Here is a 26,926-nt window from a genome sequence, read left to right as displayed (position 1 = left end):
CGGGAGTTAACACGCGACCAGCTTACAACAGCATGTGTTGAAGACACCAGCTCTGAAAACTGCTATCTGAAACAGAAAATGTATCTGCAGCTTGTTTTTTAAAACAACTGAGTGCAAAAGTCATTTTGAGGTCTGCGTTAACCTTTCTGTAACGCCAGCTTTTCTTTGCAGAGTCAAATTCACCACGTATTAGATCACAGAGCTGTTCACTGGCTAAGGTACACTTTAAATTGGCTGAGAAACGATCAGGCAGTTCACGCAACGCTATTCCTTAACCAGTGCCTGGGAGTCCTCGCGCAGCTGGCCAACGCTCAGCCTTTGCGCCTGCTGCTGCCGCGCACACGCCCGGGGAAGGCGGGAGGAGGGCAGGAAAACGGAAATACCCCTGGATCTCGCCACGCAAAGTGGGGAGGCACATAATTTCAGCTTGGTGGTTTCAAACACTCATTTAGCATCTGACTTGGGCTTCTCGAAGCCAAAGTTCAACTTCCTCTTCGGCTCCAGAAGCCCTTGTGCACCAGCTCCACGAGCGCAGGGTCACCTCCCACTGCAAACCCCTTGCTGGAGCGAGCAGTGCCCCTCATCGCCAAAAAATAACCAAACGTCTCAAATTTCAGAACCTGCTGCACCGAGGGAGAAAAGGAGATGAGGGGAAGGCTTTTAGGGTCTGAAGACAGCAGCCCTCCCAAAGGCTCGAAGGCTTTCCCAAAAGGAGAGCAGCAGGGAGGATTCTCCCGGGCTCCCCTAGCTCTGCCTAGCGGAGCAGCCGTCCCTGACTTATGACTACTGCTCGCTGGAGCCCAGCTTTAACGAGAGCGCCCAGGCAGCCCCACCGGCGTGGGAAGTCTGCAGAGGCAGCGCCCCGGCTCTGCGAGGATACTCCGGAGGTCACTTAGTCCACGATCCTGCCGGGGGCAGGATCAGCTGCAGCTCTGCTGTTCCTCAGAGGCCCATTTAATGCCATTACAGCCCTTCAAAACAGTCTGAAGACCCGCAGCCAGCGGCGAGCGGAGCGGACACGCGGGCTAGCTCCGGCACGGAGGACAAATGCGCTCTGCAAGACCCTTGCGACGGGCGAGCGCCCGGGAAGCGAGCAACCAAGGCGCGAGACGCGCTTAGTCCCTCGCAGGAAAATGGACTGCCCCGGAGTGGGCTCCGAAGCTGGAGGGGACAATGAGGAAATCCAACCCAAAATGAAGGCACTACGGTGGGAACAAAGTGCTTCTTCCCCACTTAAACCAGTGGGACGATGCAACAGCAAAGCAAAGGAGGACCCGGGACCCTCCGGACAGCACCAGCAACTCCTAGGTGAGGACACGTTCAGAGGCTGCTCTGCGCAGGGCACCTCCATTACACACGTCGTACGTAACAGTTCAATCAGCCCCAATAAACTGGCAAATTAAGTTATCTCTGTGTTAACTTAGTTTAATCTTTTAATTTACTGCAGTCACTACCCGTAGCTCCCCGTACCCAGCGCCCGCTGACAGGGCTGCGGGGCCTCTCTCCGCTGTCTAGGAAGAAGTAAATCAAATTCCCAGCCCATGTCTGCGCTGGCGGTAACAGCAGCGCGAGGTGCCTGGATACGCAAGGGAGTGACGCCACAGAAATAAGCCAGGTTTTACCCACGGGCGCTAACCTGTTCCGAACCGGGTGCCTGCAGCGGCCGAGCATACAGCACGTATTCATGGCCTGCTGCTTCCAGCAGGCTCCTGCCACGGCTCCCAGCACGGAGAGCAGCCCCAGGAGAGAAACTCCTGCCGAGGCCAGGCAGCTCCGAGCAAGCCAGCTTGGGAGTGCCTGCAGCCCACTCCCGGAGCGGGGCTCTGGGGAAGCGGTGATGCTGTGGGAAGGCTTCGAGACCCGCTCAGAGAAAGGACAGCTATTCCTGAGAGATAACAAATACCACCAGTTTACTCAGGTAGAGTGTGGTTACAGAGGCCTGGTGCATCCCGCTACGGCCTGTTATGCCTGTCCTGAGTCAGAAAGAGTTTTCCAGTCAACATCTGTGGGACAGGGACAGGACTGTGCCTCCCAGGTAATTTCAGCAGCCTCAAGCAATGGGGTTCCTCACAGCAAAGCTATTTTATGGCTTTATTTTTGGTTCTATTTTAATTACTGTAACATTTGGGGGGACTTAATTCAATTTTAGAGCCCTGCTTACCCATGCCCTGGCCACAGTCAGTTCTCCCCTGCACCCACCAGCACAGAGGAAACGAAAGCCTACCTTTGCCAGACGTTCTTTCTTGTCCCACCAGTCATCAAACGCCCGAAATGCTACCACTTCAACCATCTTCCGGTTCAGGTCCCTTTTCATGATAGCCTTTAGTTCCTTCACTATGACCAGGAGGACTCCATCCACAGTAGCTTTGTGGGGATCCTCCTTCTTCGGCTCGTAACCCGGTGGTGGAACCGAGGGGTCAAACTTGGGCAGTGGTGGCCACTGCTGTCCACGACCAAGCGCTGCTCCCATTGAGAAGGGGCGGTAGGGCGGAAGATTCAAAAACTGCATCCGGCCCCCCATGAAAGGCGGATACTGGTACGTGTTTTGTCCCTGCATCATGCGGCTCAGCATCTGAGTTTGCATCTGGAAGGACATTGGCATGCCACCCCACTGGTTGCCCAGGACACTTATCATATCCACTTGCATGACTGGGAACATGCCAGGGTGGAACGGAGGAAGCGGAGGCAAGATGTGAGGCGGAGGGACCCCAGGGGGTGCGGGCAGCGGAGGCGGAGGGACGGTGACGGCGGGGTGCGTGGGCGGAGGCGGCGGCGGCAGCGGCGGAGGCATCGGGAAGCCTGGCTGCGGAGGCGGCGGAGGCGGCAGGGGAGGAAATCCCGGCGGGGGCATGGGGATCGATGGAGCCATCACGGCTGTGTTGCTGACGGAGGAGTTCACCACAATGGTTTTGGCACATTCTGCACTGGTGATGGGCGCAGGATTCATCTCGTCGTCGGAGATCTCCATGTCCTCCCCTGAAGAATGCTGACCCTGGGACAAAAGAGAGCGGGAAAGGTGAGGAGCACATTCCTTTTGCATTAAATACCATTGCGCTGGCTGCTTCAAACAAAAGCTAAGTTTAACACACGTTTTAATTGGGAGCAGAGAAAAGCGAGCGATGCTCTGAAAAGACAGGGCCCACGGAGCAGCTGGTGCCTATTGAAGCTATTCTGTGCCATGTTAGACCTCAGGAAGCAGCGAGGCAAAAGCTTTCTAAAAGAGCATCGGTACCAACTGAACAAAACCCTCTGCAGCTACGGAACAGAAGCAATTGCTGCCAGGCTCGGAGAAATACACCCAATGCAAATGTCTCTCACTGCAAGACACATTATCTCTTATTTACATCTAATACTGACAGGTGCATTACACCATGGGTTTTTATTCTTTAGTTTTCACCATGCACAAAGAAAGAATTCCCTTCTTTTTTAAATTATAATCCCTGGCTCATTTGCTGTCAACATTTAACCTCTATTTGTGGGAAGACACAATACTTTCACAGTAATGGCTGCCGCTACTAAAACTTGTCTCGACTAGGCCAAAGCAATTCACACTGGAAAAAAAGACTCCTGAATCTGCTTAAATTGCTTTTATTCTTCACAGATTTTCCCTCTCATAAATGCTGGGATTCAAAGACACAGCACATGCCAAGCTTCTAAGCAAAATGAGTACTTTACTAGCCACGAAAAATGCAACTATAGGGTTACATAAAATGCAAAACGGATGTCCTACCTCCAGTGTCAAAGAGATGGAAACTGGATTAAAACGGAAGGTGCCTGCTTGCTCAGAAGCCTCAAAGCTGCCTGATTAGGCTTAGTACAACACGATGGCCTTATCAGCTAGCTCCATCCCCGATATACATCGAACGACCACAGCTGCACGTTATACTACGTATGGGCACATCAGGCCTGACGACCTCCCCGGCACAGAGAAAGCCCATGTATGGCTGTCATGTCCCTCAGGTGTTGTTAGAAGAAAACTTCCTTCTTCCAGCTAAAGATGGCAAAACCCACCACCCCTGTGACAGCAGAAGGCCTCCTGGCTGTTTGCAGGAGTGAGAAGCAGAAGCACTCATCACAGCCTCCCTCCTGGGCGCACCACGAGCATGACTGGCCTGCATCCTTCAAATGACTTACAGAGGGCTTCCTTCCTCACCACAGCTTTGCACGAAAAGGCCGGGCAAACAGCTTGCACGTTGCCACCAGCGGATCTCAATGCAGAGCATCTCGCCTCCACTGGCACAGGGAAAGCAGAGGACAGCAGTGGTGGCCCCACTTCCACCGGAGCGCTCCTGCTTGCTCTGCATACCACCATCCCTGGCCCAGCCGAGGAAATAAGAGATCGTAATCAAGTGGTCTTTTTAAGTGCCTGTCGGTGTCTCAATCCTGGCAATAACTTTGGAACCTGCTGGCTGATTTCAACCAAATTTGACCGAAGAGCTCAAAGATGTTTAGTTTTTCCCTGTTTCGGGCCAGCAGATGCCTCTTCTACCTGCTCTCCTACTAGTCCTGATCTGAAAGAAAAGGGCAATAAAGCTCAGCCTTTACCAGCCACTGGAGAACCTGCCCAGGCGAAGCAGGCTCGGCTGGCAGTTCTCTTCCCGAAGCTGCTGTGATTCGATTTTTAACCTGGCAATTTTGCACAGGGGTAAGGGAGGGAAGCAGGAGCAGCCGAGCTGACGGCAACGCTGTGAACTGCAGCTGCACGAAGCTGAGCAACCACAATTAGCCAGATCAAACCAAATGCTTCACATTTTATCAAAGGTCATCTCTGCTACAGCAGCCGCCGCCAGAGAGCAGGCTGAGCGCAACGCCGGCAACGGCGGCTCTGCAAACCCTCCCGGCCTGGCACCTCCCTCGTCCGGGCTTCCCTGCCTTCCCTGCTGCAGCCCGAGCCCTCCGGCTCGCGCGGCGCCCACTGCACCTGAGTTTTTTCAGAGCTGCATTTTATCCTTCCCTCCGTGGACTCTCCACCACTCGCTGTCTAGGGTTTCCGGTGGGTCTCTGACCCTGCGCCTTTTCCCCGGCCACAGCACCAAGGTGCTGGGGAAGGAAGGGAAATTCTGCAGCTCCAGCACGAGGGGCAAAGGAAGAGCAGAGAGGGAGACTGGGGCAGGGGTAAGGAAGTTTGCTGCGAAACGGACCCCGTTTTCAGTAGGTGAACACAAGAGACGCTGGTAAAAGCACCCACTCCAGCTGCGAGAGCTGGATGAGGCTAAACGTCGGTGCTGGACAGGAGGCCAGGAGCATTCAGGCTACTGATCAAAGACACAACTGGCTTCATGTTCTGCAGTCGCATCATCCTGATGAGGCCTGGAGGAAAGGCACCCCGTGAAGCCCAGGGGGGCACCAGCACCAGGAGTGACGGGGGACTCTCGTGTCCCCAGCCGGACACCCCCTGAACCCCGGGCCCTCTTGCAGGATCCCGTGGCCCACCCTGGTCTGAGCCACCACTGAGGACTGGTCTCTGCCAAGCCTGCGACACCAGCCCCAAGGACCCTGTCCATGCCAACTTGTCCTCCCTTGCCGGAGCATCAGCAGCCCAGAGCAACCTAGTTGAGCCAGTCCAGGCTCTGGAGACGTGCGTGAGTCTGCCCAGAGCCCAGAGCCCGCTCCCGGTCAGGCCAGCCCTCAGATGGTCCCTTTAGTCACAGCTTCAGTACCAGCAATCCTGCCTCATGAACGAGGTCGTTTTTCCCTCTTCAAGGAAAGGTCAGGTAGGAAAAGCCATTCCTGAAATTATGGAGAGCTGGCAGGACTAGCCAGACTCCATGTTCTAGTGCCCAGGAGCTTTCTTCATTCATGGAGGCATTTATTCTTACTGAAATGAGAACTGCTAAAGCAACACCTAGCATTTCTGGAACACTAAAGATGGGCTTTTAGATGCTTCTGGTGCTCAGCTGGGTCTGCAGGAAGCAACAACAGATGCCCCGCTTCCTAGATCGTCAGGGCTGACGCCTCACCTGCCCTTGCACACCAAACACAATCTGTGCTCCAATTTCATCCCGAGCAAGGTGGAAAGGGAGAGAGAAAGAGTTTAAGCTGTAGGGAGAAACACGCAGAAAAGGCAGAAGAAAAAAGAATACACAAGGTTAGGAAAGAGGTCACACCAAAAGAAAAACATCTAGAAGGAGAAGTCTTTAAAGGAAGTTAAAAGAGATGAGTATTTGAAGAGGATGAGCAGCTACAGAAAAGTTATATCCAAGGGGGAAAAACATAGGCACCAACTGAGTGAGAGAGATCAAGCTGCAAAAGCAAAAACCAAGGGGAGACACAGAAATATCTTTTGTTATACGAATTCCTTTTCATTCACCTTTCTGAATGTGGATTGACTGTGGTTGCTAGCAAGTATGTCTCAGGGTAGAGCCAAAAAGTAGCTATACTACCTTCCCAAAGAAGCTGCCTTTCCGCTGGCTTCCCTACTTGTTTTTACAAAAAAAAAAAAGGAAAAAGAAAAGAAAGGGAGCTGATACCCAGCATACGTACTGCAGTGAGGATGTCGTCTCCATCACTGTCAAAACCCTGTGTCAGTGAGCCCTGGAGATCACCTGCACACTTGTGAGGGCAGCTGGTACAAAGCCTTCAGAAAGCCTCCCTTCAGCCCACTGAGAGAAAAGCCATTTGCAACTAAATTAATTTGCGCTGCCATCTTCACTTTGCATTAATTAAATTAAGAGTTAGCAAAACAGGTATTTAATTATGTGCATGACACATTTTCCAAAGGTGTTTTAACGACGCAAATTTGTCGGGAGAGACTCACGTCAGCGTAACTAGTCATAAACGGCCTCCGTCGCTGTTCGTCCAAAGTGCTAACCGCCGTATCTCCCACTGGTGCATTTTATTTTAGCACAGGCAGAGCCTCCGGAGTCAAGCAAAGGGAATGCCCCGAGGTCTCATTCCCGATCAGCCCGGACAGCGGCAGGGCAGGAAGCTACTGAACGTGGGGTGCTGCTCTTATCTCAGAGCAATACCCAGCATTTAGCAAGCGCTACGATATTTTGTTTGGCACCAAGTCAGCTATATTGGGGGTAGGCACCCTGCCTCACCGAACGCAGCGACTGCTCTGCCATCTCCTCGCTGAGCCCTGGCGCACCACAGCAGCGACACGTGGGCTCAGCGGCGTTCAGTGCGGTGCAGGGTCCGTGGCGCTAGCGAAGGGAAGCACTGCACGCTCGCGAGGAGCGGCAGCCTTCCAGCCCCCTGCAACCGCACGCACGGAAAACAAGCGGCAACGGAAAAGGAAGAGCAGGAACCGGTTAACTTTCTCCTGCAGCAACGTGCTTTGGAAATAAATTGTTCTGTTAAGTTTCACTTTGTGGTAAGATCTCAGGAAAAAGACGAAATTTAAACAACTACTTTAAGGATTTTGTAAGCATGGAGGTGAATGCATAATATAATCAAATGATATTATATTTGTCAATCCTAATACTCTTCTGTGAGATATTTAAGTAATCATCTGTCTTTACCAGCACTCACTGGCGAATGGCACCAGTGGGAGCAAAAATCACTCCTTAAACCCTAAAAATTCGAAAGCTCCACATTTACATACTACCAATTTCTGCCATTCCAAAAGTTAAGAGGAAGCTTTTCAGCAAAGCTAGAACTAAAATCAGAATTGCTTCTGGGAGAAAAAATTATCATTAACCCCACAGACTTCTAAACTGTCGCCACTTGGTTTGGGATTAAGGGTCTAAAAAATTCGTAAGTGAGCAAGTCTCATCCATATTTACAAAAAGTGGGGAAGAAAAACCCTCCTCAGGTGAGGGAAGAGAGGCAGAGAGAAGGCAACGGAGTGACTGACGTTGCCCAGAGAGTCACCAACGGGGCAAGACCAGGCTCCAGCCTCTCCGATTCCTCCAGCTAGCACTGCCTCCTCTGTCGCGCTCGCGCTGCCCGCGCTTCGCCTTCAGCAAGGGAACCAGCCCCGGCTCGATACGCTGTGCGCTGGGCATGACAGCGGCATGTGCTGCCTAATGCACCCCTCTCTCCCTCGACTGCTTCTGCAGAAAACGTTCAAGAGAAACAGATGTTTCCAACCTGCCGCTCGCGTTTCTCACGCTTACGTCTCTCACACTGCCGCCCAGAACGAGCGGGCAACGTGAGGACGCAGGGCGGCCACCCACGACGCTTCCTCCACGGCACGATGTCAGTGGGAAACTCCTTTAAAACGAAAAAACGCAGATCTATTCCAGTTTGGCCCGGCGAATGCTACCGTTCACACTGCTAACACAGTGAAATACGTTTTGCCGCGCAAGGCAATCCCACCTCGCGGCGCTGGGCACCGGCACGACTGACTCGCTGCCATATTCATCATGAATATTTTTACTTTGCTCAGTGTGCCGCCGCTAGCGCCTGCGGCAGCTCCCACAGCATGGTCGCTGCCTCCTGCCCGGACACGCGGGCGCCTCGGTTGCATCTTTGCTCTGCTGCTTACCGTCACGGGAGCTTTAAATCGCCAGCTCTTTGGGACAAGGAGAGTTTTCAGGTGCATTTGTGCTACCATAACGCCCAGTTCAGGAACAGGCAAATTAGAAGATTGACACATTCTGGATCAGTGATTATAAATATCTTCAGCAACTGCCTTATTTTTATATAGCTATATATTTGTACAGCACTTCTCAAATGCAACTCTCAGGCAAAGGTTGCAAGTGAAGTAGAGCCAAACACAACAGACTGACCAAGGCGATGGACTCACCCCCCTTGTCCCGTTTAAAACGGGCACCAAGAAGACAAGCTGCCAGTGGAGCAGGGATTTTGTGGAGGAGGCAGGAAATCACTTGGGTGTTTTGATTTCTTTATTGCTGCCGGCAAAAGTATCTCTCCCTACTTGACAAAGAGAATTCAAGCTCTAAGTGATGACAATATCCTACCTGACAAACACCCTGCCTTGGCTCGGCTTGTGTTTTGCTCTGGTGCTTATCCGCAGCACTTCTTTGGCACAGAGCATCCTCCCCACCCCTGCAGGGCTGTGCAACGGGTGAAGCAAGTGACAGCAATAATCAAGGGCTCGTGGTAAACAACCAGCATCTGCCCGGATGAGAGGGAGGGGAGAAAAACACCCCCTTTTTTTTTTTTTTTCCTTCTCTTGCCCAGAGGTAACTCAGCTGATACCTCAAACCCCGAAAGGATAGAGGGAAGATTCCCCAGAAGCGCGGGCCGGTCCCTGGTCCCCAGGGCGAAGCAAGGCCACCGCAGTGCTTGTTTGTGCCTCGCAATGTGCCGGTCCCCAGGGCCGGTCCATAATTAGACCCTCCTGCACACGGGAGACGCCGCGAGAAGGGGCTGGAAGCCGTGCCGGGAAGCGGCTCTCCTGGCCTCGGCGCCCAGCGGGAAGGCTCCCGGTGGGGAAGCACGTGCCTGTGCAGTGCCGCGCCAGCAGCCTCCCGCAGGCTAGCTCGGCTAGCTCGAGCACCCGAGACGGCTCTCGACGCTTGGTGGCACCTTCGCACACCCCAGAGATGACCCGCCGCCTGCTCCCCGCAGCACAGCGAAATAGCACCATGGTCTCCCCAGAAAGGGACGGAGCAGTAGCTTAAATCCGTATTTCCTAAAGCATGGCCCCAGGACAACTGAGAGGACACAGGGCATGCAACGGTGGTCCGCAAAGAAATGAGAAATAGGGGAAAATAAGTGCAACAAGTGAACATGAGAGGTTCAGGCTAACTTTTACTTGACTATAAACAGAAGCCCCAGTGGCTACAAGTATGGATTTTTCTTTCCAAAAGGTGAGAGGGACCCTGGAGTAAAAGACATCCCCTTAGCCAGCTTCTAGGCGTCTCCCTGAAGCTAGGACTGTCTTTGGTTTAGCAACAGATGTAGGGAGGGACAAATCTGCATGAAGCAAAGGGGACTGAGATGGAAAGCAAGCCCAGCGCAATTAGTGGTCTGAGGTAATTAGGTCTTCACTGATCTAGAAACAGGGAGACTTGAGAACTGCAGTCCCAAAGGGAGAAGACTCAACCAGCCTCCAGCACTTTCAGAATTGCTTTCTCTTGACAAGGGAGCACCGTACTTTAGTTTCAGCAGCACTTTCAGGAGGTACGAGCTTCCTAGGGTGGCAATTCCCAGAGCCATAAATTAACCCTGCGGGAAAGCGATGCCAGATTTGCCTTAACAGGAGGCTTGAAGAGTTGAGATGAATTGGCAAAGGGGACAACAACTTGCTGAGAGGCCTGCTCTGCTTCTTAGCAAGCGCAGCGGCCTCCAGAAAGAGTGATGGTTTCATTCAGGTGTGTCCTCCTTCAGAAGGGGAAAGGAAGCTCCAAGCTGCAGGCTTCGTGCTATGTCATGTGGCGAAGCTGCTCCAGTTGACAAGATCGCCAAAGAGCGGATATTTGGAGAAGCCAAATACTTCCCCTGAGTTTCCAGCACGTACAAGGGTCTCCCAAGCATCCACGGGGTCAGCTCTAAGAAAAGCAAGAGAGGGCGAACACCCTCCTTCAGGCTCCACGCTCATGAACATCTGAGATGCAACCACCGGACCCCGCGAGGGCAGATCTGGGCTGAGTCAAACGTGACCATCCAACCAGTCAGAGCGTGGAAGACGGTGACTGTAGGAGATGGGGCTCAGCCGGCCCCCAGCACAGAGCCAGCCTGGAGGCAGGCGGCAGGGACAGAGCCTGCCAGCCACTCGCCCCTTCAGCCGTACGGGAACAAACCTGAGCCGGCAGAGCAAACGTGTGCCACGCCAGCGGCTGTGACAGGCAGCCACAGCGCTTTTCATCGTGTATGAAACACCCTAAAATTGGATTTACCATCGCATGGAACCATGGTCTTTTCCATTGAGTCTTAAGTAGGGAGTTAAAAAAAAAACAGAGGTTTCTTCATGGGGAGAAGTAGGGAAGAGGAAGGAGGGAAGAAGAGGGAGGTGTTAACACTGAGGAGCCATGAAACAGGGCTGTACATGGCAATGGTTGTTCTGGTTTCCCTATTTTGGGGGGGGGAGGGACAGCTGAAGAGCTATTTGCAATCTAACTTCAAAGGCTTTAGTGGGCTGGGAAGCTAAGTCATGCATAAAAGGATGGGAGAGCGGCAAGAAAACACCCCCTACGGATAAATTAGTCAGGGAACGTTCTCTGCTTCTCCTAACAATTTTTATAAAACCAGCCTGTCTTTACCCAGGTAAAGCCCTTTTCAGACACCAGGTTCAGGGAGTGATTCAGAGTCCTGGGAACGAACCAAACAAATCCAGACAGAGGAACTAAACAGTCTCTCTAAAAAAAGAAAGAAGAAAGCAAGCAGGCAATGGGCTTCGCTTTGCCATTTTCTGCCATCTCAGCTATTATGAGCAGATTTGAGTCTAGGGCTTGTCCACACACAAAAGATCAGGAATCTGAAACAGCATCTCTCTAAAGCAGCAAAACAACCCCAAGAAATTTGGGAGAAATTGCACAAGACACGGAGAACTCGGTTCCCAGGCGATTCTGCAAGGCTCTGCCCCGTGTTCTGCACAGCGGCGTGCAGAAAGGCACCAACATTTCTAGAAAACAGAAGGTACTTTACAATCAGCGATAAAGAAGGGAATTGGCTACATCAGATCAGGGTCCAAGTAAGAAAGAAAAAGGGCGCAATAACTCCGAGTTCGCAGAGTGCACGGACACCTTATAGCTTAGTGCCAGGCAGGAGCTCAGGTGCCATCCCCTGCGCTTACTCTCTTAAACCTTAGGTCAAACGGAGCCATGAATTCAGATTTTGCTACCAAGAGAGTGATAAGAAAGTAGATAAACTTGAAAACCAGTCTAGTTTCCCAGCTGATAACAGCCTATTGAAGAATAGGTTGTATACCTACTGTATTTAAACAAGTTCTAATCAGCGCATCTAGGCCAATTTGATATTTTTCCCCCTTTTACACACTGCTGCTATACCCCAGAGTATCTGAAATCATGTGGCTATTACCATTATGGCAGCATTTTCAGTGCCCCATTTGGTACTCTGCATTTCCAGTGTCAGCAGCAACAGCGGTTTAATTTATAAGACCTGCGTGCTCGTAACAAAGCCTGCACAACGGGGAGCTTCCTCAGCAGCAAGATCAGAAACCAAGGAATCGGAAAGGTCTTGAAGGACAACAACTGGCACATGAAAAAACGGAGTGCTTTTGTTAATCACCCATCAATATCATCCTTTAATGCTCTTCTGCTCGCAGCAGTCGGCTCTCGGAGCAAGGTGCAAAGACTGTCCTGAGGCTGCTTCCGCCCTCCCTCTCGAGAGGGTTCGAACGACGAGCCTGGCTCCTCTCTCCCCTCTCCGAGGGCCGGAGCCACTCTTAGCCCAAATTTCTAGGGTGCAGCCCTGGTTTGTTCGTGCGGTTGCAAAACAAGAGGCCCAAATGCTTCTGGCCCCTGTGAGAAAACCGTGGCACCTGTGAGCCACAGCTGATGCAGGTAGCCCAGACCAGCCCTCTCCAAACAAGTCCCACTTTTATTCTCCAAAAGGTGTGGAGCGAGCAGGGTGCACATCAACTGAGGCATGTAATATACTCATTAAAGCATTAAATATCCTCCTCATTCTAACACAAAGCCTAAAGCAATACACAGCCAAAAATACCTTCAAGTTCTCCCTCTCCAAAACCTGCCCAGGGAGGGAAAGCTCTGTCACAGCAGGCAGCTTCTTCCCCATCCCACTGCTCTCGGGTGAGGGAAACGTAACCCTTGTGGTTGGCAACTGCTGACGCATTAACAAAAATAATCCGTGCTCAGAACACAGACTTTTCATGGACTTCCAGAAGATATCAAACTTCTTCAATTAAGCTACTCTCACTGTATGCGAAATACATTGTGCAACCGCAACTGTTGTAAATTACCGGAGTGGAAATACCCCACCGCTGGGCGGCATTTCCACGGCCATTTGCTCAGGCATAAAACATTCAAAAAAAAAAAAAAAAAAGGCGCAGAGGCAAACCATGCTGATTTCCCCATTTGTCCTCTAATTATCAAGCAGGAGGCCGACAACAAATGCAAGGAAACACTGTCCGTACTTCACATTTATTCCAGAAATAAATTCCAGAATTCAGTTGGGCACCTTGTTGCCGCAGGATATTGCAAAAACTCAGAAGTACAGATGGGTTTAAAAACAGATCAGACACGTTAGTGGAGGGCCAGTCCACAAGCACGGCAGAACGCCGTGGCCCAGGAAGCCGTTCTGCAGCCAAGTCCTACCGCACCGGTCCGGAGGAGCTGGAGAGCCCTGGGAGAACCACTGAACACCTGCCCTGCCACTGATGGGGCTTTTGCACGGCATTCAAGGCAGCACCATGAGATAGGCTCACCTCATACAGAAGCTTTTTTGGTAAACTAGAAGAAATAACCCCCTAACAACAGCCAAAGGAAAGCAAAGACAGGCCTTCTCCTTGCTCGCTCGTGAGATGGTCCAAAGTCTCCTTCTGTTCTCACCAAGGGGAAAGACCGGGTGCAGGCAGGCAGCGCTGGGCCGCAGTACGGACAAGGCCAGACGAGCGGGCGCTGCTCCCAGCCAGGCTCACCTCCTCCCCGCACCTTCTGGCTCCGACTCTCAGGCCTCTGGGTTGGTGATACTTTCTAGCTTCCTTAATACTTAAAGAGCTTTGCTAAAATGATTCAAACGCCTGGAAAGCCCTGCAGAAGCATGCGGTGGTACAGCAGCAACGTGTCCCTCCAGCCCACCCTTCCTGACGCCAGGCTGCATAGCGGGACCCTCGTCTCACCCAAACAGAAACCTCCCTTTCAACAACGTTGGCATTCTCTCCCACGTACGTTTTCAATGCACGTATACAGACCACTTTCCGAGTCACATGGCTTTTATTTTCTTAAATAGCTTTCCCGTTAGATCGGTTCAGTAGTTTGAAGCTACAGATGAACTCCTGGAAAGGCAGGTTACTCACTTAAAGAGCTACACAAGACAGTTGCGAGAAAGGCCACCGAAGCGACTGAACGGCTCTTTGCTCACGTATGACGTCCCCCGCTCTTTGCTTCAGCAGACCAGCTGGAAGGGGCGAGCACCTTTTGTGAGCAGTTGTGCAGCTTTCCTTCAAGAACAGCTGGTTCTGTGGTTTTCAAGGAAAAGCTTTTTACTTGAGACAGTTTATCATCAGCTCCTTTCGAAGCACCACAGCGGCTCCGCAGCAGCAGGACTGCACAGCCCTCCGTAACAACACGTACCGTAATCAATAGGCCTCACTTACCGGGGACAATATTAAGGCTGAGCCTCACTTAAACACAGTCACACTGTACCACAGTGTTGATGCCACAACTTAAAAAAACTTTATGAATTAAAAGGGTAGAAAGACTACACAGAAAATTGGGTCACAACAAGGACGCAGCTTAGGTAAACCGAGTTGTAACAAGGATGAATCTAGCCCAATATCCATTTACAATCAAATCTTGTCCTAGCAAAATCTCCATCCCAATTCACAAGTGCAGAGACTATTAAAAACTGCTCTTTTGAGTGGTGTGGGTTGGTTTGCTTGTTTTCCATGGCACGATACTGTCTAATGCTCACATTTTCTTCCGTTGGACACTGAAAGCAGATCTCCACAAACTCTCTCAGAGCAGACAGAGGCACGTGGGGAGGCTGCACCTACTGCGCAGTGGATGACCCTGAAAACCCAGCGCACACCCACCTGCAAGCGGCCCCTTGCACTCCCCTGGCCTGTCTCTGCCTGCTGCATGGCGAAACGCGGCCCGCTGAGCTGGCGGCGGTGGCTCCCCGGGGTGCCCGAAGGGCCCTGGACCCAGATCGGCCGAGCCAAAATGCGCTTTCCCACAGCAGCTCTGCTCCGCTGCCCTCCTTTGGTAGCACATCCCAGTGCTGGGCCCAGACAGGGTCATGCAGCGAGACTGCCAAAAGCTGAGAAGCGCGAGCAAGTGACTGAGCAGCGATCACGGCTTGTTTCTGGCTGCCCTGCAGCGGGGCCGGGTGCAGAGCTGGGTGCAGAGCTGCGATATCCCAGACCTGCCAAAAGCAGCTCCCAGGGGAATTTCAGAGCAACCACGGGGCTAGGTCCCATCCCGCAGCGGCGCTCTGCCGGGGCCAGCGGCCTCCTGCCCCAAAGCCAGGCCGCCCTCCTGCCTGCTTGTCGCTGACTCGCATCTGCCTCAGGTTCGCAAAACTGGCTGCTGTCACCATTCTCCTAATGCAACGTGGGAGACGGATCCCACCTGACACGGCATTAACAAGCAAACAAATCCATTCAGAGATTCCCCTGCCGAAACGCACTCTTTTGCACACATCTCCATGGCTTGTATTCGACTGGTAGATTGCCCTGTTTCATGGAAATTTGAATAATTTTGTGCGGTGCTAAGGATTTTCATATTCAAGTCATTTTTTTCCTGGACAATAGTAAAAGGCTTGTAGCACCGTGATGACAGTTGCTCCCATTTATTTGCATCCTTCATACGCAGCTTCTCCATTACCTGCATGGGGAACTCTCGGCCGCATCTGCTGACCAAACCGCCACGTTCGGCAACCACTCAGCAACACGGACCGGGCTGCAAAACTGCCCCGTTGCGGGCCAGCACTGAAGCTGCTCTGTGCACTCTCAGTTCAGGCCTCTGCTGAATATCGCTGGCATCACCCAGAATAAAACTTTGTGGCTGGGACACACAAACCAGGCACCCACAGTAACAAGCCCCTTTAAGAGAAGTGAAAAAGCCACTTCAGAAATCCCTGCGTGGACTCCGAAGGGAACACTGTCCCGAGGCCTTCAACACACGTCCATCCCGCGCAGCCTGGAGAGGACACCTCACTTGGACCTAAGCGCAAAACTACACACTGCTCACCATGAAGCACAGTTCCTTCGGGAAAAGCCTTAATATAAGAAAGTGACTCATTTCCACATCACCTCTGAAAGCAGCAGACATCCGACTGCTTGACCAGGCCAGCAAAGGGCTGTTTCAAGCCACTTCCTTCACACCACCCGACCGGCACCATCCTAACCCTCCTCGCCCCGGGGCCCAGCTCTTCATTGCACTCCTTGGGGCAGGGAATTTGGGCAGCGGTGAGCGCAGACACCCCCTTGCAGGCATGAGCATGCACACAAGGGAGGCAGGAGGGGAAGGACTACTCCTCTTCCTCCCCACCGTTCCCAGGCCCTTTCTCTCACTCTCTGACTTGCTGCCTGATATGGGTAGAGATATTGGGCAAAATGGAGGTGAGACGGTCAAAGGTGTGTGATAAATTACACTTAGTACGTGGTTATCAACTCCACATAAATACACCCTCTACAGAACGAACGTGTCCGAGCAGCAGTAAATCCAAATCCCTCTAACGAGCGCCTACGTCAAAACAGCAGAGCCCCAAGGAGTGGAAATCGGAGGTTTCACTACAGCTGCTTGATCCTTCTGCAACGAAACCTCCAAACCAGGCGAAACGCTGCCAGCTCCCTTTCGCGCAGCAGTTTCATTTCCCGGGGCTCGCAGTGTCCTCTACGCGCGGCGCGATTGCCGAGGCCCCGGCCGCGAACGACTTCCTCCGCCGCCCCGCTCCTGCGGCGACGCTCCTGCAGTGCCCGGAGGAGGGAGCCTGCTCCAGCGCGGGGGAAGTCAGAAACCCCGGGTTGCCATCTCACTGTTTTTTTAGTACTTCTTGAGCTCTTCAGGCCTGTCTGCACTGCTGGAAACTTTTGCAAGCAGCCACTGGCTTTAGTTCAGCACTTAGCAGACCAACAGCGTTTAAAGAAAAGCCTGTATTTTTAACCCCCCCCCTTTTTTTTTTATTTCAAAGATCTTGTTTTTAGGAGCTGAAAAATTTGAGAGAGAACTTTCTCTCAGGGTGAACGGGCATTTCCAAAAGCAAGCACTGCAGTTTCATAATACAACCTGAACCAGCAGCAATGAGTCCGGGTCAAAGGAGCCCTCGTGGGCAGGTAGGTGACGCACAGAGCTAACGAACTTGCTGGTTTCGCTTTGAGTTTTGCCTGGCCTTCCCGAGGCACAAACGAGCACCCCAAACCGAACGTTAAATGTAACGCAAGGGGGGCGCAAAGCCCTGGGACTGCGAATCGATGCGTATGCAAAGACTGTTCGACTGATGAACCGAGTCTATTTAGAGGACTCCAGGAAAGGCAGCAGCCGACAGCAATTTGAATAAGCGCTTCTCTGTTCACTGCTCCGTGTCTCGCGCACGCAGCACAGAGCACAGCGGCTGCTCCGTTTTCTTCAAAATCAAACCCAGAAATTAGTGCTCTTCTGGCGGCTGCCAGCACAATATGTTAATAGAATTATTTTCTCAATATTTCTGCTGATTACCTAATACACTGGCACATTTTCTCGGTGTCACTGCGTGTTGCAACACACACTGCTGTACAGTAACTCGCCTGCATTCCCTCGGTCACTTTGCACAACCATCAAATGCAAAGTGCAGCTAGAACGATAAGGCATAGGAAAAACTGAAGAAAAACACGTCACTTGAACGTGAGGCTTCACAGCCTGCATTTATGACATCTGAACATTCGGCATCACCGTCGTTGAAGTCTGTGTTGAAAAGAATAGGAAGAACTCCACAACCAGCAAGAGCAGAGATGCCAAAAGCTCTCCAAGTGCAAACGGTCTGCAGAGCTCAGACTTGCAAAGCTTATTCCTCCATAAACTATATGTTATAGTTAAACACTGCAATTTGGACCTAAGCTTTCAGAGCGCCAGAACATCTACAGGTTTCACAAATACAAAAGTAGTACTGTTCCTACTTACTAACAAGCCATTTAGTTATATATATATCCAGTCCAGCAGGAGCTGAAAATGTGCAAAGTCAGCGATGGTAAAACAAAGAGAGAACCGAACCGGTGGCAAGAGAATAATCAGCAACAGTGATTTATAAAAAGGAATGGCAATGTCATTTCTGTGAGATATGCAAAATGTAAAAGCCTCAAAGCCCCGGCCTGAGACGAGAGAGTGGAAGAAGCACTCAGCCTCCCAACCACAGCCTGCTTTCTATTTTTCAGTTACACTCCAGAGCATTTCACCATTTCTAGCTCTGTTGTCGACAAGACACATGTTCCCTCACTCTTCTAAGGTAGTTAGGTATCAAAAAAACCCCAAACCATAAACAGTCAAATATTTCTCAGTGTATTTCTTTCCCCTGTGAGCATGCATGTGCAAGACCGCGTACCACCAGGAACACCTGGCGACTCCTATGCCGTTTTCCTCCAAAAAGGGACTGTAAAATAGTGACACTGGGTTCGTTAGTGCTCTCTGCTTCCCATGTCGCGCACGTGGGGGCGGCCAGGTCCTCTCTTCAGTAGCCCCCAGCCTCACGAGCCCTCCACGAGTCATACTGGAGCTTCAGCCAGATACAGCTCAGCAAACGCTGACCGACTTCTCTGCTTCACATAAATTTGGGTAGGAATAACAGGCTGTCACGTGGTAGATGAATCAGATGTACGAGGAAGCAGACCCTGCCTGTGGTCTTCCAGTACCAGCTCTGAAAGGATGTAAAGTAACAGCTTGTATTTCCACAGCAGTCCGGAGAGGCGAATCCTGCGGGAGCAAAGGGGCGCAGGTGCCTGCAGGCTCCCTCCGCGCTGCCTCGGCAGCCCCGTACGCAGGAGCCAGCCCGGAGCCCCCCGGGAGCTGGGGTAGGTGCTGGCCCCGCGCGTGTGGCCGGGTCAGCCTCCACCAGGTCCTCGCGGGGACGTCACCCCAGCCACTCGGGACCCTGCACATGGTGCTTATGAGGCCAACGGACCCGTCCCAAAGCGAGTTGTTCAAACAGAACCACGTGCTTAGACTAAACAGATCCCCGAGGTCTCAAAAGAGTCAAATGTAATGTTGTATTTAAAGCATCTTTTCTTTTTTCCCACCGCTGCTTTGGTGGGTTAGGGAAGAGCAGAGCAGAACCGGTGGTTTAAGCCGCTCGCTCTCTCCTGTTTAAGTTGCACAGGTTTAGCCCTACAGATACAGCTCACCCGCAGGACCAGAGCAGCCATCCCCATCGGTGCTGCCCGGGCATTGGCTGGCTGCATTTCTGGAAATTCGCGGTCACAACATATACCTATGTCTTGAGTTTCCATTAGGAACCGGTTCTGTCAGGCATGATCGCATTCACAAGAGCTCCGGAGGCAGGAAAATTTGAAAAAGTGTTTATGAGATCGGGCATAAGACACAGCTCTCGGAGGATTTTTTCCTCCTTTCCTCAATTAAAAAAAATAAACTCACAGCAACCACTCCCCTCATCTACTCCTCCCTACCTCCCTCCAGAAACGAAGGATCCCACTAACTGTAAATTGGATCCCAGGTGTACCCATATATATTATACATACATAACAGCTACTTATAGGCAGAAGGGCTCTTGCACAGTTTCTGTGGAAACCAAAGTATCAAATTTCCTGGCTCTTAGGCTCTACATTCTCAACCTTAATGTGCATGTACCTGCAATAAATCACTTCTGCACCTTGCAGCCCTGCGACACCCTCCCTCGGCAGCGTGGGTTCGGGTTCGTCTTTGGGGGGCCCCATTTAATGGGCTGGCGATGCCCGGGGAACCCTGCATCACCTCCTACCCTGCACAACCACGCGCAGGAGCCGCGCAGAGGAGAAGGCTCCTTGCGCAGACCGCAACCGCTGGTGGGGAGGGCAGCCTGCCCGGCACGGCGAGCTCACGGGCCACCGACCGCTCCTGCGGCAGCGGGTGCCGCTGGCAAGGAAACCTCCGCGGACGCCCGTCGCTGCCAGGCAGCGCCGGTGGCACTGCTTTCTCACAGCGTTCACACTAGTGCAGGCTGAACTCAGCTCTGGAGGAAAGGGGACTCATTTCCTCGCTCCTGAACCGCGGCCAGGTCTGCGCGGCGATACGGCAGCAAGACACGGCGCTGTGCCTTGAGGAGAACGTCAGCACCTCCTGCGAGGACCCCACAGGGACAGTACGACACTTCGACACAAATTTCTTCCAGTTCCAGGTGTGACCACACAAGAACCCAAAGACACTTCAACGCAAAGTGCAAATTCAGCCCAGACGTAACCCTGGGGACTTCGGCAGAGCTGCACTATAGGGACAAGTCCAACTCACCTCACCTATGCTTAAGTGTAAGCGCAGTTCAGAAATCCTTCCAGGGTAATGGGGGAAGGATCTGCTGCGCAAGCACAGCTTGTCCCAGAGACATCAATGGTGTCCTGCAAGCAGCACCTCCGCGTCCTGCACGGCAGCAAAAGCATCGGGCGGTGCTGATGGCAGCGGGGGGCAGCAGGGGCTTTCAGACATCTTTAGCGCTGCTGTGCACTGTGTGGCTCCCAGTTTTCTCCCCAAAACATTTGCCAAGATTCCCACCAAGCATCAGCAGAAGTGCTCGCACCTCACTCATGTTTCAGGATCTTTATTTTTAAGATTATCTTTAGCATTTTATGGCACCCTTCCCACCACAGTAACTACGTGCTTATCCAAGCCACCAGGAAGACAGGAGTTTGTTAGTCCCTAATTAAAAATATTTTTGTCTTTGTAAATCTGCAAAAATACCATTTTCAATCATATGGTCTTCCTACTACACACAAACTATACACACAAACATGTTCATAAAGCTGAAACATGAAAGGCATCATCAATTTACAACAAAGTACCTCGTTATAATCCTGCCACCCTCCCCAACACACACAGGCAGGGCCTCTTCCTGTAACAGGCCAAGCAAAAACAAGACCTGGCTCAAATGGGATGTCAAAACGTCAAACGGTACTTACTTAACCTTTGCACTTTTGAAACAGCAAAGAAAAGCTCCTATGAAAAAGAAATCATGATAATTCCTTCCTTGTTATCTCTCAGCAACATAGTAAAGAAAGTTTGCACATTGCTACCCTCAAAAAATTCACTAAAATAACAATACATTTCTTCACTGCCATCTTTTGTCTTGAAAAACCCTCTCTGCCTTGTCTCCCTGGCTGTCAGGTTGTGCTGTTTGTAAAGGATCCTTCCTTCCCCCTTACCTCGGACTGCCCACATCCCACTCTCCGCGCCCATGCCTTGGCAGAGCTTAGCAGGACTTTCTCTGCAGACCATAATCACTGTTGGGAGATTAGTCGGAGTTAGGTGTTGCAGACAGACGCACAGCCCTTCCTCTCCCACACCCAAACTCCCTGCCAAGCTCTGGCTTAGGAGTATCATACCGGATCTTGTAATCAAACTCCGGGGTCTTGCATGAGAAATCAGTGCAATTACCGGGGCTTGGCTCTACCTTCTTTACTTACGGCAAGTCTGGGTTTGTTAACTTGCTTGACGATTTGACAGCGCATTAGCTTTATAGAACAAATGTTACTCTCTTAGCAATTGTTGACAAAAATTCTACTCGTTTTGATGGGAGCAGGAATAGGTCCTTGAAAAGCTCCTATTGTCTCAGACAAAAAACTTCCCTGCAATTTTGCTGCTGTCCTTAAGAGTCCTGAGACCTTCCCAGCTAGAGCACACACCCAAAGAGAGCAAGCCCACGGGCTGCTCAGACCCCTGAAAAGCAAATATGAGGTAAACAGTGGTTCAAACACTCTGCCCTTTATTGCTTCCTTATGATACTTAATTAACCCTCCCCACTCTAACATATCATCTCTGCTCTGCTCCCCACGCCACAGTCACCAGAAATATTCGGGCCTGCCTTCCCTCTGTTTTGCTGGAGGATTCTTTAAAGGACTGAAAGTTGAATAGTGGTATCACAATAGGCTGAAGCCGAAGGTTCAGCTTTCCAGCCCTCAGACAGGCTCAATGCCCCTCTCTAACTCAGTTGGAAAGCCGCAGCTCAAATTTCAGCCTATGTTAAGTCACTGTTCAGCTCCCCTCCTTCAGCAAAAGAGAGGAAAGCCAGGAGAGCCTTTTTCTAAAGCAAAAAAAAAGGGGGGGAGAAGGGCGGGGGAAGGAAGCAAAAACACATGGAGATCGTTTTTTGTACATCAGAAGGAGCAATGAAAGGCGCAGGCAACTTTTCAAACATGCCAGAATAGCTTAGTGTGATTTGTAACTAAGAGGAGGGATGAATAAACAGATCCAACAACAAACACCAAGCTTTTGGGGGGAGGAGACAATTAAGGCAGCAACGACCTGCATGGAGACACCACTACCCCTTTTTCGACTTCTGCAGAGGATCAAGGTATTTATTTCATTTTGCATCACAGAACCACTGATGTGAACTTCCGACACCAGCATCTCATTAAGGGGAGACAAAGACTTAACACGGGCTTCAACGTCAGCGTGCGGCGGCCCCATATCACAACCTGCAAACACAACATCCCGGGCAGCCCTCCGAGGCTGATCGCAGGTATGGAGAGAGCCTGACCCCATGTACCACGCTGGCGCTTGTCCAGCTGCCTAAATATGCTCAGAATTGGCTGCATCTCTCCGCACAAGAGTAAGGACAGCAGAGACAAGCCCAGAACGGCAAGGAGACAAGGGATGCCTTCCTCATCTTGTAAGCAGACTAGAGTATCCCCTCCCAACCTTTGGTCGGACCAAGCTTAAGGAATAGAAATCCACTTTCTAATACATCGTGGGTCCCACCGGCCAGTGACTTGCCTCCAGGGAGGGGAGCCTGGGCCAGCCTAGATAAAGAATGAGACCTCAAGCAGCTGAATTGCTTTGAAGGCTGAATGCCAGCTGCAAGGACAATCAGGTTTGGAAAGACACTTACAAAAAAAAGAACGCAAAACATCCATGATAGTTACAGGGGGTTTTTAATTTATCACCGAGACATGCACTGTGCTACTGCTGCAATGTTTTTCCTCCAGACAAGCACTCTGCAAAGTCTCTACCTACAGCGGCGGTTCCAACCTTTCCTGAAACACAGCCACTTCTGGGGTGAAAACCTCACAACTGCAAACCACTGGAGGGAAATGCATTCTGCCAGCTTAACCACAGCAAACTTGTATAAGCAAATTTAATTGATCTATTACACTCAGGTCATTTACACGAGCGGAGCACTCCTGAATGGTTGAGGTCTCCCTTACTGCAGACTTCTTGCACACCAGGGACAGCAATTTCATCTGTTTGCGTTACTGTTATAAATACCGAGGAGAAAGGGTCTGGCACTTGCAGAGATCTAGATTTTTACTATTCCTTGACACAGGAGAATAGGACCGACAGGTCCACTGCAGCGATGCTCACATTTGTTGCAACAGACGTCCCAAACAGACACACCACGCAACATGATTTCTCTGTCTGCTGGCACCCTTCCACACCGCTAAGCTCTCGCTGTCCCTTCAGCCCCAAATGCCCCAGCCGAGGCAGCAAGCTCTGCTCTATTATTGGAAGACTCAGTGGAGCACATCCCCCACAAGCCAACTACCTCCCTTTTCAACTGAGCAAAGAGAGTATTAAAACCCAGCAACTGTCTCCTGTTCAAACCAGATGGCATAAATAGCTGGAGAGCTATCAAACAAAGTATACATTCAACACTTCGGCGTAACATGAAAGCCCCTTTAAGCAAGCATGCGCACACACATACACCCACATTCAGGGACCTAAGCAATGGCAGAAAGTCCTCGATTAACTGCTCTAGTGGCTTAAGTGTCTGACGACACTCAGGACACTCATAGCATGAGCAGTGGCCAAACTTCAGTGGCTTGTTTAGTCCTTGAGCTCTCCTGAAACTATAAATTGCAGCAGGCTGCTAATAAAAACAAGGAAACCTGTAGACTGGCCAGTAGATTAAGACCGTCACTTTGCGTCACATCCAGCTGATTTCCAGCTGCCTTAGAGAAGAAAGAAAACCACCAGAAACCCTATGCTCTAAACAGCACAAGCCACAACAAAAACACAACAACTCCCTGCCCAACTCTGGGGATATGCACGGAGCTCGATACCTCGGTCCCAGCTCACTTACCTCATCCATTTTTTCTGATGTTGGAGTCTGGTCACCAGGCACCATTTCTTTAACCTCTGAGGTCTCAGTTTTGGAGGTCCTGCTCAGGGGATCGACAGGAGTCATGCTGGCCTCCGACGCTGCCCTGGAATTCTGACTCAGAGAAGCTGTCCCAGGGATGGGCTCGTCGTCATCGGAGTCAGGCAGCGGCGTTGGGCTGATGTCCTCCAAGCCCGTGCTGGAAGGGCGCGAAGATGGTGTTTGAGCTCTGTAACCAGGCTGAGAGTTCGAACTGTACATTGGGATGGGAGAAAGCTGGGAAGAGGAAGAGGAGATAGGGCTACCTTCCATTCGGACCTCATTATCTGAGTCATGCTCATTAAGAAAGGGTAACTTTGTTCTCTGCTCTTTTAAGAGCATCTCAATCCTTGAGTCTAAACTGTTATGCTGCATTTCCGATTCCATGGTTGGGGTGCCGGGGGTCTCACTCCTCTCTGGAGTCTGAGAGAAGGTTGCTGTACTCGATTCGGGAACAGAGTTCGAATCTGGCAGGGGTGGAGGTTCCTCCTGTTTTTCCTTCACCGGAACAAAATCAATATTAGTGGCAGCACTACTTTCTACAACCATCTCAGCCGGAGGTGGCGCAGGTCTTCGGTACTCTGTTTCCCTCGAAGTTTGGGGAAACTGTTGCTCATCAGACTGGGGAAAAACAGCTGGTGCTTGGTAGGGAGAGAAGGCAGATTTGTAGCTTGAAGAACCAGAGTGGCTCAAGGGAGGAGTGTGAGAGAACTGAACTGGTTCTTGCTGATGAGATTTGAACGTACTAAACTGATGCTCTGTCCCTCGGAAAACGCCTGCCGAATTATGAACATAGTGATGTCCCGGTCGACGGTTGTAGGCATCTGTAAATTTTGTTTCATGCCTCCTGGGTTTGTACCCACTGTCCTGCCCAAAATGGTACACAGGCGTTGTCTGACGACTAGAATAGGTGGAATCTTGGGAAAACGGCGTCCCTAGCCGTGGGGTGTGAGGTGTTCCTTGGGACTGGGGGGTATATTGGCTGTATGAGTTTGGGGTGTCTTGCCGACAGCTGGAATAGGCTGTGTCATGGGAAAACGGCGTGCTACTGTTGGGGGTAACAGATGATCCCGCAGAAGAAAGACTACTGTCTTTCAGGCGTTTTAGAGAATCCGTCAACTATAAAAACAGAAAAGAGAAAAGCATATAAATACAAACTTTTTAAAAGCTATTTGTCTAATCTGTTTGGTTTTCAGAGAAGCTGAGTACCCAGGAGTTTGCACTGATTTCCATTGCAAAAAATGGGTTCTAACATCCCTGAAAACAAAAAACATTATCCACTAAGAACAGTTCCCTTTGATAAAAAAGAAAAGGCTTGAAAAGAGGAACTTGTCTATAAGAGGAGGAGAAAGAAAGAAGATATATACTGTTTATTCTTTATAAGCTATACACAAGAGCATCAGGTGAAGAAGAGACTTCCATGAACACTTTTAGCTAAAAGACTTTCAATTTCTCTCAACTATGTTAGGCTCATCTAAATTTCAAGTAGGGAAGGAAATGGCAAAAACCTGCACTAAACCCAGAAAAAACGAGAGCACTTCTGAGATATGAAACGATCAAATTAGCTTATCTGTGAACAAAACATACAAATCGGCACACTGCTAACCTGCAATCAAACCTGCATAGCAAACCCTTACTCCAATGTGGAGGCCTGCTGAAAGCAAGAGGGCTTTGGGCAGACCCACCATCCTCTTTATCAAATGTTAATCTTCAAAAAGGAGGGAAAAGCCTGTATAATACATAGAAAGAATTTCTCTCCACTGCTGAACATACCATGCGTTTGTTTTAACAAAGACAAATGATCAGGTAGAGCACTGCCGATGATGGCATTCGAAAACCGGAACCCTACAGAGGAACCAAGTGATTGCTCCGCAGTTCACCTCCCAGGCACGTTCAGGGATTTCTAGGAGCAGTTCTGCTCCGACTCAGGCACTGCTGAGTCATATCAGTGCCACACTAACCGTCAGAGCCAGAATCAATTTTCTGTAATGCAAAGCAAGAGCCCAGTGAAAATTCTCCTGCTAGCAAGAGGCAAGACTGAGCTCCAGCTCCCCCAAAGCTCACTAGGATATCTCACAGCTGGAACTACAGACTGGCTGCTGCTCTCCCAAGCACTGCTAGGTAAAGAGAGCCTTAACACGAGCTGCTTGTAACATGCCAGCACCATCACACCTAAGCTCAGCTCTCATGAGCCTGCTACACTAACACACATCTCGCCACTCATGTAGATTTGCTTTGGTGTGACCCTTAGAGACCATGAACACACAGACGTCAGGAAGCTTCCTTCCTCGGCCGTTCCAGTACCCTCAGAAAGCCACAGAAACCAGCCACATCATGCCTCCTGCTATGATCTGCATCTCTGCCTATTTACTGTACGTTTGATGTGGACTGGTGTTCAGTGGGGTTTGGATGCGGCCTCTGGGAAGGGATTGCGGCTCATGGGACTGCCATGTCTTTCCTTTCTGCATGAGGGGGGAATCAAATGTCAAGAATATTTTACTGAAACTACAACAGCAAACTAACAAGCTTTTTGGAAGATCCTACAGACAGCAACGTGATGTGAACAGTTAAAGTTATCCACAAAGCAATAATTCTGGTGGTAACTGGGAAAAAAATCAAATCAGGATAATAATATACGAAAGCCCAGGAATGCAATATATAGAGAAACAGTTTTGAAGATAATTACGGTAGGGACTACTTTTGAGGTTACATCAATTAAATGTTTTGCTGTTACTTCTTTTTCACAGTTAACAGCAAATCTGGCCACTTCTACCTGAGATACACTGCAACAAGAAGTGAAAAGCCAGGCCCTGCTCATCCCTCCTGAGGTCAGGTGGAGCAGATACAAGCACTTTGCCAAGCAGGGCTCCCAGCAAAATCATCACTCACCTCCTTCCCACACCCTCCTGCCTTTAAAAAGGACCTTGCTGGGAGGTAAGGACGAATCAGCATCTACATGAGTTTGTTTAGAGGTTACTTGGGATTTATTTTGCCTTGTTGCTGTTGCAGGGATTGGTGGCAAAGAGGAGAATTTTGCTTTCTAGATCAATGAGATTTTAATCTTCATTGCACAGCTCTTATCTGTCCTGAAAACATCTGATCCCAGAGTTAATAAAAT

The 26,926-nt window shown here is 50.7% G+C and overlaps 1 protein-coding gene across 2 annotated transcripts in view; it reads right to left on the bottom strand.

Annotated features, from left to right (window-relative positions):
- SETD1B (SET domain containing 1B, histone lysine methyltransferase) overlaps window positions 1-26,926 on the bottom strand; it is a 51,989-nt gene that overhangs the window by 18,868 nt on the left and 6,195 nt on the right. For both annotated transcript variants that reach the window (XM_067306733.1, XM_067306734.1), the window contains exons 6-7: window positions 23,752-24,927; window positions 2,225-2,992 (exon numbers count right to left, since the gene is read on the bottom strand). In XM_067306733.1, coding sequence (XP_067162834.1) covers window positions 2,225-2,992; window positions 23,752-24,927 — 1,944 coding nt within the window. The remainder of the gene's footprint in view (window positions 1-2,224; window positions 2,993-23,751; window positions 24,928-26,926) is intronic.

The sequence above is a fragment of the Apteryx mantelli genome, chromosome 17, assembly GCF_036417845.1.
Source record: "Apteryx mantelli isolate bAptMan1 chromosome 17, bAptMan1.hap1, whole genome shotgun sequence".
Lineage (NCBI taxonomy): Eukaryota > Metazoa > Chordata > Aves > Apterygiformes > Apterygidae > Apteryx > Apteryx mantelli.
The sequence above is the reverse complement of the archived record's forward strand: the minus strand, read 5'-3'. Positions and strand labels throughout refer to the sequence as shown.